Source organism: Marmota monax, unplaced genomic scaffold, assembly GCF_021218885.2.
Source record: "Marmota monax isolate L192 unplaced genomic scaffold, Marmota_monax_Labrador192_F-V1.1 WCK01_AAM20220418_F8-fsc00026, whole genome shotgun sequence".
Lineage (NCBI taxonomy): Eukaryota > Metazoa > Chordata > Mammalia > Rodentia > Sciuridae > Marmota > Marmota monax.
In genome coordinates, this window is record NW_026693108.1 from 3,648,016 (window position 1) to 3,662,451 (window position 14,436).

At 47.9% G+C, this 14,436-nt stretch overlaps 1 protein-coding gene across 2 annotated transcripts in view; it reads right to left on the reverse strand.

The window, feature by feature from the left end:
- Nucleotides 1-14,436, reverse strand: part of Myo16 (myosin XVI) — a 537,302-nt gene that overhangs the window by 224,642 nt on the left and 298,224 nt on the right. For both annotated transcript variants that reach the window (XM_046454924.2, XM_058582735.1), the window contains exons 13-15: nucleotides 12,800-12,927; nucleotides 9,113-9,218; nucleotides 2,662-2,779 (exon numbers count right to left, since the gene is read on the reverse strand). In XM_046454924.2, coding sequence (XP_046310880.1) covers nucleotides 2,662-2,779; nucleotides 9,113-9,218; nucleotides 12,800-12,927 — 352 coding nt within the window. The remainder of the gene's footprint in view (nucleotides 1-2,661; nucleotides 2,780-9,112; nucleotides 9,219-12,799; nucleotides 12,928-14,436) is intronic.

The window sequence follows — 14,436 nt, forward strand, 5'->3', positions numbered from 1 at the left end:
GGTCTTTATATTAAATAGTTTAAAAGCATCACACACGCAGCTTCTTAAAGTGGCCAATACTTATTTTTCTGAGCAGTGACAGTATTCTCTCTTAAACCAAAGATACTTTGGAAGAGTAAAATTCTTCCCCCAGGCTTGGCTGCAGGCTGAATTGTGTCCTACCTAAGGGCACACCAAAGAGCCCAGCCCCGCTACTGGGACCTTATTTGGGAACAGGCCACTGCAGGCCACTGCAGGCTGGGTCCAAACCAATGTGACTGGTGTACTTTAAGGAGAGCCAGGGTGAAGGCCATGTGTCCACAGAGGCAGAGACCCGTGCCTGGCAGCCGCAGCTAAGGAACAGAAAAATGGGTGGCAAGTGTGAGACCGAGAGGAGGCAAGGAAGAGTCCTCCTGGAGACCAAAAGGGCCAAATGAGTCATGGCCCCCACTCTCAGAAGCCAGTGGCTGTCACCCCTGGGTAAAGAGCACTGGGTTGAGCAACTCTCTTGATGCCCAGATGCGCTCCTTGCCTGGCCAAGGTGTGGGCAGGAGGCCTGCGTTGGTCAGGGCTGCCTGGGCAGGGCGCTCTCCACCTTCACCACTCAGCAGGACCCCGAGGGCCTTGGTGACCACATGTGATAGGCAGGCACAAGAGGGCCTGAGACTCTGCATTTCCAACCAACTGCCAACAGCGCTGGTCCTGGGGCCACAGGCCTGTGTGGCAAGGGGCGGACCCTTCACTCTGGAGCCTGCTGTCCTTGGGGTCTTCTGCCCACTGAGCCAGCATGGCCACACCTACCTCAAATCTCAGAGAGGAAACTGGTCGTAAGTAGAAGGCAGGCCTGTCCTGTGTGTGGAGGGCCAGGTCTGCAGGCAGGTGGCCTTGGGACCCGGTGCTGCAGACCCAGGGCATAACAGCTCTCCTGCTGAGAAATGGAAGCCTCTGCCTCTGGCTTCACATCCCAAAAGAAAAGTCCTCTTCTTTCTCTTGTGTGCACATCATTTACCAGATTTCACTGAGCAGAAATTTGATCTTTACCTTCACTTGCTGCAACCAGGTGTTTCTTTAGATTACAGTCAAGATGAACCTTTCTGGTAGGGGATGGAGGAGGACATATGGATTGGACGTGAGGTGTCCCCCAAAAGCTCATGTGTGAGACAATGCAAGAGGTTCAGAGAAGAAACGATTGGGTTGTGAGAGCCTTCACCCAATCAGTGAGTTAACGACCTGATGGGATTGAGTGGTAATCAAGGCAGGTGGGACGTGGCTAGAGGAGGTGGCATTGGGGGCGTGGCTTTGGGGTCTCTATTTGTATCTGCCAAGTGGAATCTCTATCTTTTTCTGCTTCCTGATGGGACTGGCTTCCCTCTGCCACTTCCCTCCACCATGATGCTCTGCTCACCTTGAGCCCCGGGGAATGGAGCCTGCTGTCTGTGGATTGAGACCTCTGAAACTGTGAGCCCCCAAGTAAACTTTCTTCCCCTAAAATTGTTCTGGTCAGATCTTTTAGTCACAGCAGTTGAAAAGCTGACTAAAACAGGTATCTTGAAAAAACTAAATGCATCTGAGCTCTTTAAAAAATCATTTATAATTAGTGAATATTTGCGTCCTCGCAGATCTTACAAAGTCCCTCCAAGATTAGGCATTCCACCAACGAATGTATTTGTATTAATTTGCATGATTGGAAGGAGGTAAGATTCCAATTAGAGTCTAAGTTAGTTGAAAAAAATCTCTTTCCAGCACTGGAGGTTAAACCCATGGCACTCTCTCATCCAGCCACATCCCCAGCCCTTTATTTTTATTTTAAGACAGGGTCTCGCTAAGTCACTCAGGTTGGCCTCGAACTTGTGATCCTCCTGCCTGAGTCCCTCTACTGTTGGGATTGCAGAATGCACCACCACTTCTGGCAAATTAATTGAAGTTTAAATGAGAATTTTTCATAAAATACACATAATTATTGAAACCAACCAAGAGACTGGTTCTGTGTTAAGTTTTGTTGGGTGATTATTTTAATGTTTGGATTTGTTTAATTCAGTCTTTCTAAAAATTCAGATTTGGTTTTATTCAAAATGGAGTTCACTATGTGTTAAAGAAATCTTATAAAATTGTGATTTATGTAAGTATCTGAGTTCCCTTCTACATGCAGCAAGTATGAGTCAGTTATCTTTAGTTTGGTTCCACATTGTATAGTTTTTACATTACAGGCTTGAAAAGGCTGACCCTGCACGTGAGGATATCTCAGGCTCACAGGCTCCCCCGGCTGCATGTGCCTGAGTCTCCACCTACTTCTAAAGCAATGAAGCTTTGCAGGGTTGGCAGGAGGTTTTCAACACATCTGCGATGAGATACAGATGCTCTCCTCTCTGGGATACTTTATGGACAGCTTCCCTCCACTGGGTACCTACTTAGAATGTGACAGAAAGTAGCCAGGCACAGTGGCACATGCCTATGATCCCAGCAACTGGGGAGGCTGAGGCTGGAGGATTCCAAGTTTAAGGCCAGCCTGGGCAACTCAGCAGGACCCTGTCATAAAATAAAAAGTAAAAAGGACTCGGGGTATGGCTCAGGGATAAAGCACCCCTGGGTTCAATCCAAGTATGGAACATAAAAAAGATTGTGACAGAAGGTGACCATGGATCTCCAAGGTCCCACAGGCTCTGCCTTCCCGTGTCCACTCACCTCCAGTCATGTGCTTCTTCCTTTCACAGAACTGCAGCTCAGAGTACTTGATGAAGCAACTGGACAGATCATTGAGTGTTGTCCTGGCATGTCCAAAGGCTTCCAAGATGCATGTGACCTGCAGCAGGAGGGAGAATGTCACCCATATATTCAGAATCTAAAAATGAAACAGGGGAGCTAAGTCGGCAAAGGGGCAGGAGTGTTCCCTCATCTCACAGGCACCACACTTCCAACACCAGGTTGACATTTTAAGGCTACTTGTTCCTCAAATGCAAATTATTAGTATGTGATGCCTCAAATTTGTGGCCACTGTTAATAAAATGACACATGGATGGTACATTCATACCTGTCGGGAGAAAAATCACTCACACATCCACACTTAAAGGTTATTCAAAAATTCAAACTTGACCAAAATAGCATTTGAGGACTTGGAGGGGAGGCATGAGAACTGAGACAAGCCCTAGTTGGGCCTTATTTTTAACAATAAACTTATGCGAACACTGGCACAGATTTCTTTACTGTCCACACACACTTGTTCAACCAGAGACCCCACGTAAGCCTCCCCTGACTGCAGTTTTGCCCCCTTCCAACAGCTTTCTCCCACAGAACCAGGAACACAGCATCCATCCGGGCGAGGCTGTTTCTTACAGCACCTGTGATGGCCATGGTGCCAAGCCTTCTCCCGAAAGTGACCATCTGAAAGCCTTCAAGAGCATCTTCCTCAAGACAGGAGCCGGGTAGGCGCAGTTCCCCAGCCCGCCACAAGAGGAAGCACCACCACACCCATTGCTACACAGGCCGCTCCTTTGTCCCCTGTCATTTCTGGTGACGGTACATTTAAAGAACTTTACTATGAAAATTTAAAAAATTCTTTGAATTTACTTTTTTAATTTCCTAACATCTGCTGTACTAAGGCATTTATTTCTCCCAGAAGTATACTACATTTCCAAAGATCATAAAACACACTTCCATGCTAACCATAAAAGTGCCCAAAGTTGTGATAATGGTGAATGAGGTCTGTGAAGCCATCTGCTTGTGACGTTTGTAGTTTTGGAGTTCAGCATATTGAATCCTTAAAAAACTCTATGCCTGGGTGTACACAGAATAACCGTATTTCAAAGACCATCAGAAGTAACTTGAGAGCAAGCGATAGAAATGTTGTCCAAAAAAAGTTGAATTTGTACATATCAGTCTCTTGATTTTTACTTTTTTTATTTTAAAAAAGCCAAATGTTAAAATATATAAGCTATATATATATATATATATATATATATATATATATATATAATAGTGAAATCAATAATGGCAAATGGATGATATTGATTACACAAAATTGAATTATGATATTGATTACACAAAAGTCACAAAAATAGGATGAGACTTTGAAATCATTTTGGTTCTTGGTTATTTTGATTTGGTATCCAATAATAAAGTGACGTTTTTATCTTTCTATGAAAGAGCATTGTAGCTCATTACACTTGTGCCCAACAGGAGTGTGGGTGATGGGTAAACAGAAGTGCTTTGGGACGGGCTCAGGCAGTGACAGTCATGTGCAAGTCCCTTCATTCCCATGCACCCTCCCTTCTCTGACACACGAGTAACCCCCCCTCCCGTGGCTGTGGTGTCCCGTGTGACACCCTCAGCTTCATGGCATCTGACACCCAGTAAACGTTCGGCAAACAATAATTTTGTTCTGTTACTGGTTTAAACCACTGCAGCCAGGGTTCCTCTGTGCTTACCACGTGGCTGTGCTCCAAAGTGAAGTGTGTATGCTCACAAAATGCCCCCCACCCTCACAGCCTGGGCCTTCCATGCACAAACAGGGACACAGATTAGTACCCTTCTCCAGTCTCAGAGCTGAGTGCTGCACTGGTCACCCCCGGGTCACCTCCTAGGATGGCCCACCTAGCCACACAGCACAGGGCGGCCACTGCTGCAGTGACACAGGAGACATGCCACACATGAGCCAAGGTCACTGGTGTCAGGTAGCAACCGTGACCACTCATGCAGTGCTCATCCATTGTCCCCTGCTGTCCTGTAGCTCAAGATTTAAACACTAATAAGCTCTGAAGAAGCCAGTGGTTTTCATATTCAATTAGCCCCTTGGCCAATAGGTGGCACTAAATAAATACCTGAAGAGACTAAGAAAACAGAACGGGCACTGTACCACTGCTCGCCTTTGACTTTTAAACACAATAATGAGAATGCCCCACAGTCACAGCATCTGAAACGAAAACATAAGTGAAGGAGTCAACGTACGGATCCCCATATTTAAAGATTCAAATTTCATCCGCCTCGCTTTCCCTGCTGCATTCCATGGTACCCACTCCAACACTCCATTGTAAGAGTCTACCCTCCTGTGGCAGCAGCTTATTTTATTTTCTATAAGTAAAAATCCATGGCCTCCTTAATAAAAAGCGATGCCTCCAAGGAGCCAGTCGCCACACTCTGAATTGCTCAATAAATGCTTTTCAAAGCGATTTGAGTGGAATTGAAGGGTTTTTTTTGTTTTGTTTTTTGTTTTTTGTTTTTTTACAGTTTAAATTCATTTGAGCTGAAATTGGTGAGAAGTTCCAGGCAGTTTCTTTCCAAAACATGACTTTGCTGTTCCAATCATTCTAATGGCATGGAAAATCCCCTGCTCTGATGCTTGAGAACACACACGGGGGCCAGGAATCTGCACCCTGCTCAGCGGATCTGAGCAGATCTGAAACTGCACAGGGGACAAGACCAATGCGTGTGGCCTCAGGTTCCCACCCTGCACCAGAGGACGCAGAGGGAGCCTGCTGCGCTGAGAAGGCAGAACCTAACCCACCTCGGCTTCTGACAGGTGGCACCTGAAGTCTAAGCCTGGAATTCAGAAACAGCCATGTGGTCCTTAAAACCTAACAGGTGACCTGAAAATGATTTCCAATCTCATTTCCAGACCTCAACGCCAGCCCCTCCCTCACCTTCCAGTCACCCCCACCTCCTCCCCTCTCATGATGTTGGGCTGTGACTGCGGCACTGTCCAGGGCAGCTTGCTCCCAACCCCTCCCTTTTGGCCTTCTGCCCCTGCACTCCCCAGAGACTCCCCTCCTGTGTGGGCTCTCAGGGGCCACGGAAGAAGTTTCTGTCCAGGCTTCTCTCTACCATTTTTTGCTTCATTTTCTCTGCCAACTGCAGCTCAAAATAACCCAGTGCTGCTTCCTCTCGTGCCTTTCTGAGACCCAGGGCCACGCTGCCCCCTCTCCTTGCACGGCCATCCTGGAGGAGGTGTCCTGTGTGCTGAGGGCAGCCCCACCCGATCCTGGGCAGCTCTGCGCACACCCACAGGAGGGCCCAGGCTGCTGCTGGCTCCGTCCTCCTCCTCTTGGGCTCACCTAAGGAAGGCTCCTTGACTGAGCGTGACCTGGATTTCAACTGCCTGGGAGACATCACCATGTGGCAAGGGAGCTCCTTCTATTCGTTTCATTAATCAGATTTTTCTTCCACGGAGGAAGCACTGCCACCTCTCCAATGTACTTAATTTCACCGAACTCTTGTAATCCCAAAGATTTTCAGTATGTTCATAGATCTATTCCGCACTTGCATTTGATCCCTGGACACATCCTCGGATGCTTCATAAAAACTGGCTGGTTGATTTTCATGAACCTCTCCACTACCGAATGACATTCATGTGGTTGGGAATTTAAAGGGAAACAAACTCTGTATCGACAAACCATGGTTGATACACAGAGTGTAACTGCCCAAACACGATGGTTTTCCATGAGATTATAAATCATTTACTGTGGCATCTTTCATGGGTCATGAGGAATGAATAAAATGAACAAGGGAATTAGAGGCAGTTTCACTTGGAATTTGCTGACATTATGGCCCTGGCTCCCAGATGCTGGTTTGGAAGAGTCATGCCCACCTCTGCCTGGGGAGAGCAGCTCAGGTGTCTTCCCTTGAGCTGGCAGCAAAGCCCCTGTACACTAGGCATCCAGAGGGCAGTCCAGAACTTTCTCAGCCTGCACCCTCACACTGTCGTCTTAATGAACGTTGAGTCTCTAAGTTAGAGGGGAAACTACTCTTCCCTGTCATTCCTATTAAGTCAGCTGTGTTGCTTCCATTAGTTAACTGAGCTCATGTCATAACCATGCTGCTTATTCATGCTCCGACATTTCGGTATTGGTAATCAACATATTAACATGTTAACATATCTGAACAAAGAAAACAGGCTACGCTCTTCTTCCCAAGTTGACTGCAGACATTAATTTTGAACTGTGTTACAGAATGATGTGACTCTCAATATGGTACGAGCTCAATAAATGGTCATAAAGTTTGTGGGGTTTTTTTTTTTTTTTTTGGTACCAAGGATTGAACCCAGGGGTATTTAACCACTGAGCCACATGCCTAGCCTGAGTTGCTGAGGCTGGCTTTGAGCTTGGCAATCCTCCTGCCTCAGCCTCTTGTACCACCACGCTCTGCTAAATTGAAGTCATTTATGAGCACACGTGAGAGTAGATAAGTATGCTGCAGGACTGATTGGATATGCATTCTTCATGAGAATTGGATCTCCAGACTCAGGCTGAGCTCAGGAATGCATTAGAGTAGCTTTAAAATGTTAAGACTTAGAATTAAAAGTACCATATGTAATACTAATCCATGTATTGAACAAAAGTTTCTCTCACTTCTCGACGAGGAATCGGATACTGTGCATTTTTGGACATTCCTGAGCAAACGTCTCCACAGTGGAAATAACCGCCCTGAAGTGCCAGCAGCACAGGCAGGTGACATGCAAGCACACAGCTCGACATTCGCAGCCCAGTGGCTCAGAACTTTAACTTGGCTCTCAGACGGACGGCAGTGTTTGGGGGAAGGATCTAAAGTAATGTCACACGGAGCCCGCTGATTTATTTCTAGCAACATCTCTCCCTGGGGGGCGCAGGAGGAAGAGAGCACGGTTTTGACATAAACATGCCATGGTCTCCTGCCATCAGTCCTCTCTACCGCCCCTTGTCTAGGCCAAAGTGTTTTCCCCTGTGTATTTCTCACGTTCTCTCACTCACCACCTGACCCAGCCCTGCCCCGTGGCAGGGAAAGACAGTGTTGCCAAATTCACCTGGAAGCTAACAGGTACTGGCTGGATGAGCCAGCGAGAGACTGGGTGAGTTCCACTGGGTTCAGAGTGGCTCCGTGTAGGCTGAGGACAGGAGAGTCACACCCCAGGCTGGAGGAGAACTCACAGCTGTCGGGGAGAAGGCTGGGCCGTGCCTGCTTAGGGAGCTTTGTGCACAGGCAACAGAATCACTCTGGCGTTTTGAGACGAGAAGTCACACGACTGCAGCTCACAGTCCAGCTGCCCTCCTCTTGCCATGGACAGTGTGAGTGGCCAGGGGCTCCCCACCGCCCCACAGCACAGCAGTCCTGCCAAGTCCAGCCTGCACCTGAGCAGGCGGGGCTCACCTCCTCACGTGGGCCTTCTCCCTGGACCAGTGCCCTCTTGTCCCTTCCTCCTAGCTGAGGGACAGGGCCTGGGCCCTGTCTGAGTCTGGCAAGCACAGCTGTCCTGCCCACCAAGAGTGGCTCCTTGGACACGCGTCAGAAGATCATCAAGAACCAGGAAGACAGGAAGCACGAGGAAGGGCCCTGAGGCCATCCATTGAGAGACAATGGCATCAACCTGCAATGACCTGAGGACGCTGGATGGGCAAGGGAGCCAGGACTGTGGGACATGAGACTTTGTGCAGAGGGAGAGAGGCTGGAAAGGGGGGTGCTGGTTTATGGCTGCAAAATTGAGAGAACGACGGGGCCATGAGCTGCTTCTTCCACCTGCTGTGCCCTGAAAGCCCTGGCAGCAAAACTTCCTAGAACCGAGTAGCAGCAAGAGGCAGCGGGTGGAAGACAGCGGTCGGGCCTGGGCACAGCTTCCGAGTTCCACTGTGAGGATCCCTCCAGCTTGACCTTCACGCCAGGCTGTGCTCTGCATCCTTCTCGAGGCCTGCTGTACCTCGGAGATGCAGAGCGGGTGAGTCTCAAGGGCCACGGACCCCAAGGCCACCCGGGCTTCTGGATTGATTCAGGATCAGCTCTGTGGTTAGGTTCATCACTGCCTCGCGTCACTTTCAGATGCCTTGAGACTTTATTATCAGTGCTCGAGAATCCTCAGGTCAGTGTCTCCGAAGTTCCAAACCGGCACTTCCTACAGGAGCATCAGTGTCCTCTGACTTTATTCTAAGTCCAACCATTCAGAGCAAATGTAACAAAAGAATATGTTCAAAATATTTTAAATGCACTAAAAATAAATGTTCACTTGGACAACACTAAGTTGCACCAGGGCTTAATCAGGTTTTTCCTTTCCCTTGTTTTTCCTTCCCCAATTTCACCTCCTTTTACCCGTGATAGCGTCCCCCCTATTTGTGAGTGACACCATCCTTTGCTCAACATGCTCACTCACGCGTCTGCCAAGCCAAAGCAAGCGACTTACGTGTTTAAATCTGGCGTCGAATGCAGCCCTGCTGGAGTCAGACCTGAAGGTCAGGTGCCGCATGATTTGCTTGCTGGCCTCGGACTTGCCAGATCCTCGCTCCCCACTGAGAAAACAGGGAAAAGAGGTTCACTAGTTCAGAGAAGGCGCTGAAAAAATCAGATAACTAGAGGTGATTCCAGATACAGAGATGGCAAGGAGTGACATAAACAAGTCCTGTGACTCCTCATTGGACACACTGGCCTTAGACGTCTGTTGGACCTATGTGTGCTGTGTGTGGACAGTGTCCCAGACATCCAGGCTACAGATGGAGGTGCCCTCACTCCTCTCCCTGTGACCTACCTAGCAGAACCACAGCCCCTGCTGCAGCAGAAAGGCACAGGCTGATGGGAGGGATACAGCTGGTACCTCCCCTGTGTCTTGAGTGACAGCGGTGACAGCCATCTAGAGTGGGAAGGGCATGTGTCCCAGAGCCATGGGGTGCTGCCCTGGGGAAGCCATTGAATCTCTCTGCACCTCCCAGGGAAAGTCGCCGTCCTCCCCAGCACGTGCTCCTCTCCCGGAAACAACCTGAAGCCCCAGCCACTCCTGGGGCGTGAGGTCTTGGACCCTGAGCAGCCAGCCTGGCCCTCAGAGGGTCCTAGAGAGGACCTTTCCAGGTTCCCCAAGTCCAGGTGGTTCTATAATCAGTCTTCTCCTCTAACCTAGGGAGAGCTCTCACCCCCAAGCTTGCAGTTTATGATGGCAACACTGACGTCCCCATGACCCTCACGAGCTTATAGCATCTCTCCCAACAGTAGCCACACTACATTCCTGACACCAAATGACATCAGATCATCCTGAGGTTCCTACACAATCATGACCAAAACAGCCCGGTATTCAGTGACATTATTTATGACTCAGATGGAAAATTCATATATATTTAATCACTGAGCCACATCTTTGGCCCTTAAAAAAAATTTGAGACAAAGTCTTGCTAAGTTATCGAGGGCTTTGCTAAGTTGGTGACGCTGGCCTCAAACTTGCCATCCTTCTGCCTCAGCCTCCCAAATTGCTAGTATTACCAACATGCACTACCAAGCCCAGCTCACAAAAAAAATTCTAAAGTCCTTTTATTAGGACTTTTGCAGACTTCTGTAAAGAAAATTTTATTCTAATGGAGTTGGTTAAAAGGCCTGTTATGGTTTAGATATGAGGTGCCCTCCAAAAGCTCTCGTGTGAGACAATGCAGGAAAGTTCAGAGGTGGAATGATTGGGTTGTGAGAGCCTTCACCTAATGAGTGCCTTAATCTACTGGACTGGATCAGCTGGGTGTGACTGTAGGCAGGTGAGGTGTGGCTGGAGGAGCAGGTCACATGAGTCGTGCCTTGGGACATGTATGTATTTTGTCCCTGGTGAGCACAGCTCTCCCTCTCTGCTTCCTGATGGTAATGTCCAGACGTCCTTCCTTCCCACATCCTTCTGCCAAGATGTTCTGCCTCAACTCAGACACAGAGCAATGGAGTTGGCCATCTGTGAACTGAGACCTGTGAAACCGTGAGCCCCAATAAACCTTCCCTCCTCTGTCTGTTCTTGTCAGGTCTTTTGGTCACAGCAGTGAAAAACCTGACTAAAGCAGGGCTTTTGCCAGAAAAGTCCTTAAGTAAGTCCCACATTGTTAATGAAAGTCTCTACTCCCCTCATCTGAACCTTCCCTTAACGTTTTACTATGAGAACCTCAGATTTTCAACAAAATCAGACATTAAAAAAAATTCAGAGGTAGAATTAAAAATCTTCTGTTCTGGTACTAAGTTATAGGACACCCGTTCAGGAGCATTCGAGTCTTGCTCACCAGGTCTTAAATTACCCTTGCAAAAGCCACTTCCGGGACACAACATGAGCACAGAACAATGTGTAAGCCACTTCGGCGAATGAATCACACAGAATCAACCCCACTGGGTGGGGTGGAGAAAGCCTCTGCTTTAGACAGGAGGACTGCGGAGGGGTCAAAGCCACATGACAACGCACAGTTTTGAAAAAGAGAGAAGGGCCACAATCAGAACTCCCTGTGAGCTCAGATCTGGGCTTGGTTCTGCATACAAGGACTCGGTGAGGCTGCTTCAAAACTTGAGAGAAGAAACGATTGATATGGCATTATTAATCTTGGAAAATGTCCCAAAGGAACATTGGTTCTATAAATTATTATCAAGTTTCCCAGGAGAAAAATTCCATAAGCAAATACATGTAGAACTCAGGTTATACAAAGGGAGCCTGATGTTCCACCAAAGGCACTGGCTGGAAATCGTGGACCGTGTCCTGGCAGACCTCAAAGAAGGGTGGTCACTGGCTCCTCCCTTGCCTGACCCAGCACACCTCGGACCAATGCTCGTCACGACTCATGGATAGCTGCCGAATGGTCTGCTCTAGAACTGAGTGATCAAAAAGAATCTCAGTCACTTCGAGTATTTGTGACCATCATTTTAGGGAAGATCAGTAGGGCTCTTGATGGTCCCCTTGGGTAGCAATGGGAAGTTGGGGTTCACTCCCTTGTGGCCATACAAGGGGTTTGGCTTCATTTAGGCTCAGGAAAGCCTCTGAGCTGGCACCCTGTACGTGCTCAGTAAGTAGTAGTTATTGATGTCAAGGCCATTCTACACTCCCCACAATCTCATCAATTTACAATATTTCCTAAGCAGTTTTTAGCTGTGTTTCCCTTTTCAATAAAGACCAGGCAACCCAATAGGAAAGCAGACAAAAGAGAGCTGCTTCATTCAGGGATGGGTGAGGGGCCCCAGCCTACGTCTCTCATCCCTGGAGTTCTTCCCGACACAGTGTGAAAACTGCTGTGCGCCATCTTGAAACCTAGAACACTAGAGTTGAAACACATTAATCAAACCCTCCAAGGGATTGTTGATGAAATCAATGATGTCAAAGAAAATAAATAAATGCTTAATTAAAAAAATTAAATAAGAACCTAGGCAGGCTCCACCTTTACACTGTCTGTGCTTCATTTAGGCTTGCGTGCTACTTTCTTTTACACATTCGGTTTCCAGCCACCAGCACTGGCAGTCAGGAGGCCAAGCTGTGCACACTGACAGATGTCTCCCTCCAGCACAGGTCGCGTCGGATAGAATTCTCTGGCGCAGAGTTTAATAGTTAAACATTTCTTGAATCTCTCAACATGTAAGCTCAGTCCCTCACCCCCACATCTTGTGGTAGTCCCCTTTATTTGAAGAAACTTTGCTCTAGTGAAAACTTATGGGGTTAAAAATCACCATTACAAATCAAATTAAAAAGAACACCCCTGGGAATATTTCCTGGTGAAGCATGAGCAGAGGACAGTCAACACCGGCCGGAGCCGCAGGCAGGGCACTCGCTGCCGGCACCGAGAACGCGGCTCCGGAGCACCAACCTCAGCTTGCTGTCTGTGCGCTTCTTAGGCTTGACTCACTGTGGCTCTAGGTTTTAAATCTTCAAAATGAAATGAGTTTCAGGTTAAGTTTGTTGGTATTGATTCCACTGCACTTGGGGCTACTGCTGATAGGAAAGATGTCCCTCCGTGTGACAAGTCAATTGTACTTACTGAAGTGATGCACTGGCCGCCAGCCGCAGAGGACGTAAGTAAGTGCCAACCAGGACCAATGAGGACATTGTCCCCACCGAGGTCCCGGGGCACATCTGAGCATGGGGATGGGCGAGGTGACTCACCTGAGAAGGAAACACTGAGGCCTCCGCTCCTGGAACAGCTGGTGAAAGGCCCTCTCTGCGCAGGAGAAGAGGTGGGGAGGCAGCGAGGGGCTGGGCCTCCCCGTGTTGCTCAGGTAGAGCTGAGAGACCTGGAGGCGGGACAGGAAAAAGAACATGTGTGCAAGGTCAGGGACACTGCGCAAGGTCCAGGGCACCGTGTGAGGTCCAGGGCACCGTGTGAGGTCCGGGACTCTGTGTAAGGTCCAGGACGCTGTGGAAGGTCCAGGGTGCCCTGTGATGTCCGGGACTCTGCAAGGTCCGGGACCCTTCCTCCCCTGATGTAATGACTCCTATTCCAACTGCTACAAAACTGAAGGGCTCTCTCCTTTCAAATCTCATTTGGATCCACAAAACACTCATAAAGTTCCACCCACTGAGCACATTTCAAGGCATAATATTGAGTTTTATATTTTATCCTTCATTTCTTGGTTCACAAGTCTTAAGATATTCTGCTGTCTATAAGAACAACGCAGAAAACTCCAACAGATACCCGAGAAGGAAGCTAAAACCATGCGTCATGGTTTAGATGTGGTGTCCCCAAAGCTCCCATGAGAGACAATGCAGGAAGGTCTGGAGGAGAGATGACTGGGTCATAGCCTTAGCCCAGTCCGTGAGTCCATCCCTGATGGGATTAACTGGAGTGGCATGGGGGCTGGACGAGATGGGCGTCGGGGTGTGGCTTTGGGGTCTACATTTGCATCTGGTGAGTGGAGTCTCTCTGTTTCTGATCACATGTGAGCTATTTCCCTCTGCCGCTCTTCCTCCATGATGTTCAGCCTCCCCTTGAGACCTGAGGAATGGAGCCAGCCTTACCTGGACTAAGACCTCTGAAACCGTGAGCCCTGAAATAAGCCTTTTCTCCTCTACAATCGTCCTGGTCCAGACCTTCAGTCACAGCAGCAAAAAGCTAACTAAAACACCGGTGACAATTCACATCCCGCACAATCTCTCGCCACCCTGAGCGCTGATGGCCTAAGTGAGCAAGGCTTCTAACCTGAAGAATGAGAAACTAGTCGCTCCTGAATTGAACAGGAATTTACACATTTATCAGAAAAATACAAATTAATTCACTTAATGGTGATATATGATGCTACAGGATTTGCTGCTAGCACTGTTTGTCCTTTTGAGTTTTTACTGAATTTCATTACATTAGAATGAAAACATAAGGAAGACAGAATTCAACCACGTCTCCAGGGAGGAAACCCCACTACACACCGAGAGCTGCTATTGTAACCAGAGAGGAGAATCATCGCACACTGTGTGCTGAGCTTGGGGGTGGGGGGGTGTTGGACTCAGAAGGTTTCTGAAACTCCCAAACAGGACCAGAAAACAAACCCGTCAAACCAACCTCAGCAGAAACACTAATAATTTAGAAATCTGCAGTAGAGTTTAATGGGTAAGTATAATGGTACACTGTGTGTTTTAATTTAAAAAAAAGCAGTTTTAACTTAGAACACACTAACTAGGACTAAAGCTTTCAACAAGGAAAACTTTTAGAAACCTATAGTTAATTGGAGTTTTTTAGTTTCTTTTCTTTTTATTTTTTTTGTAAAAAGACATAGCTAATATGTTATTTGGGTAAATTAAAAACTAAAAAA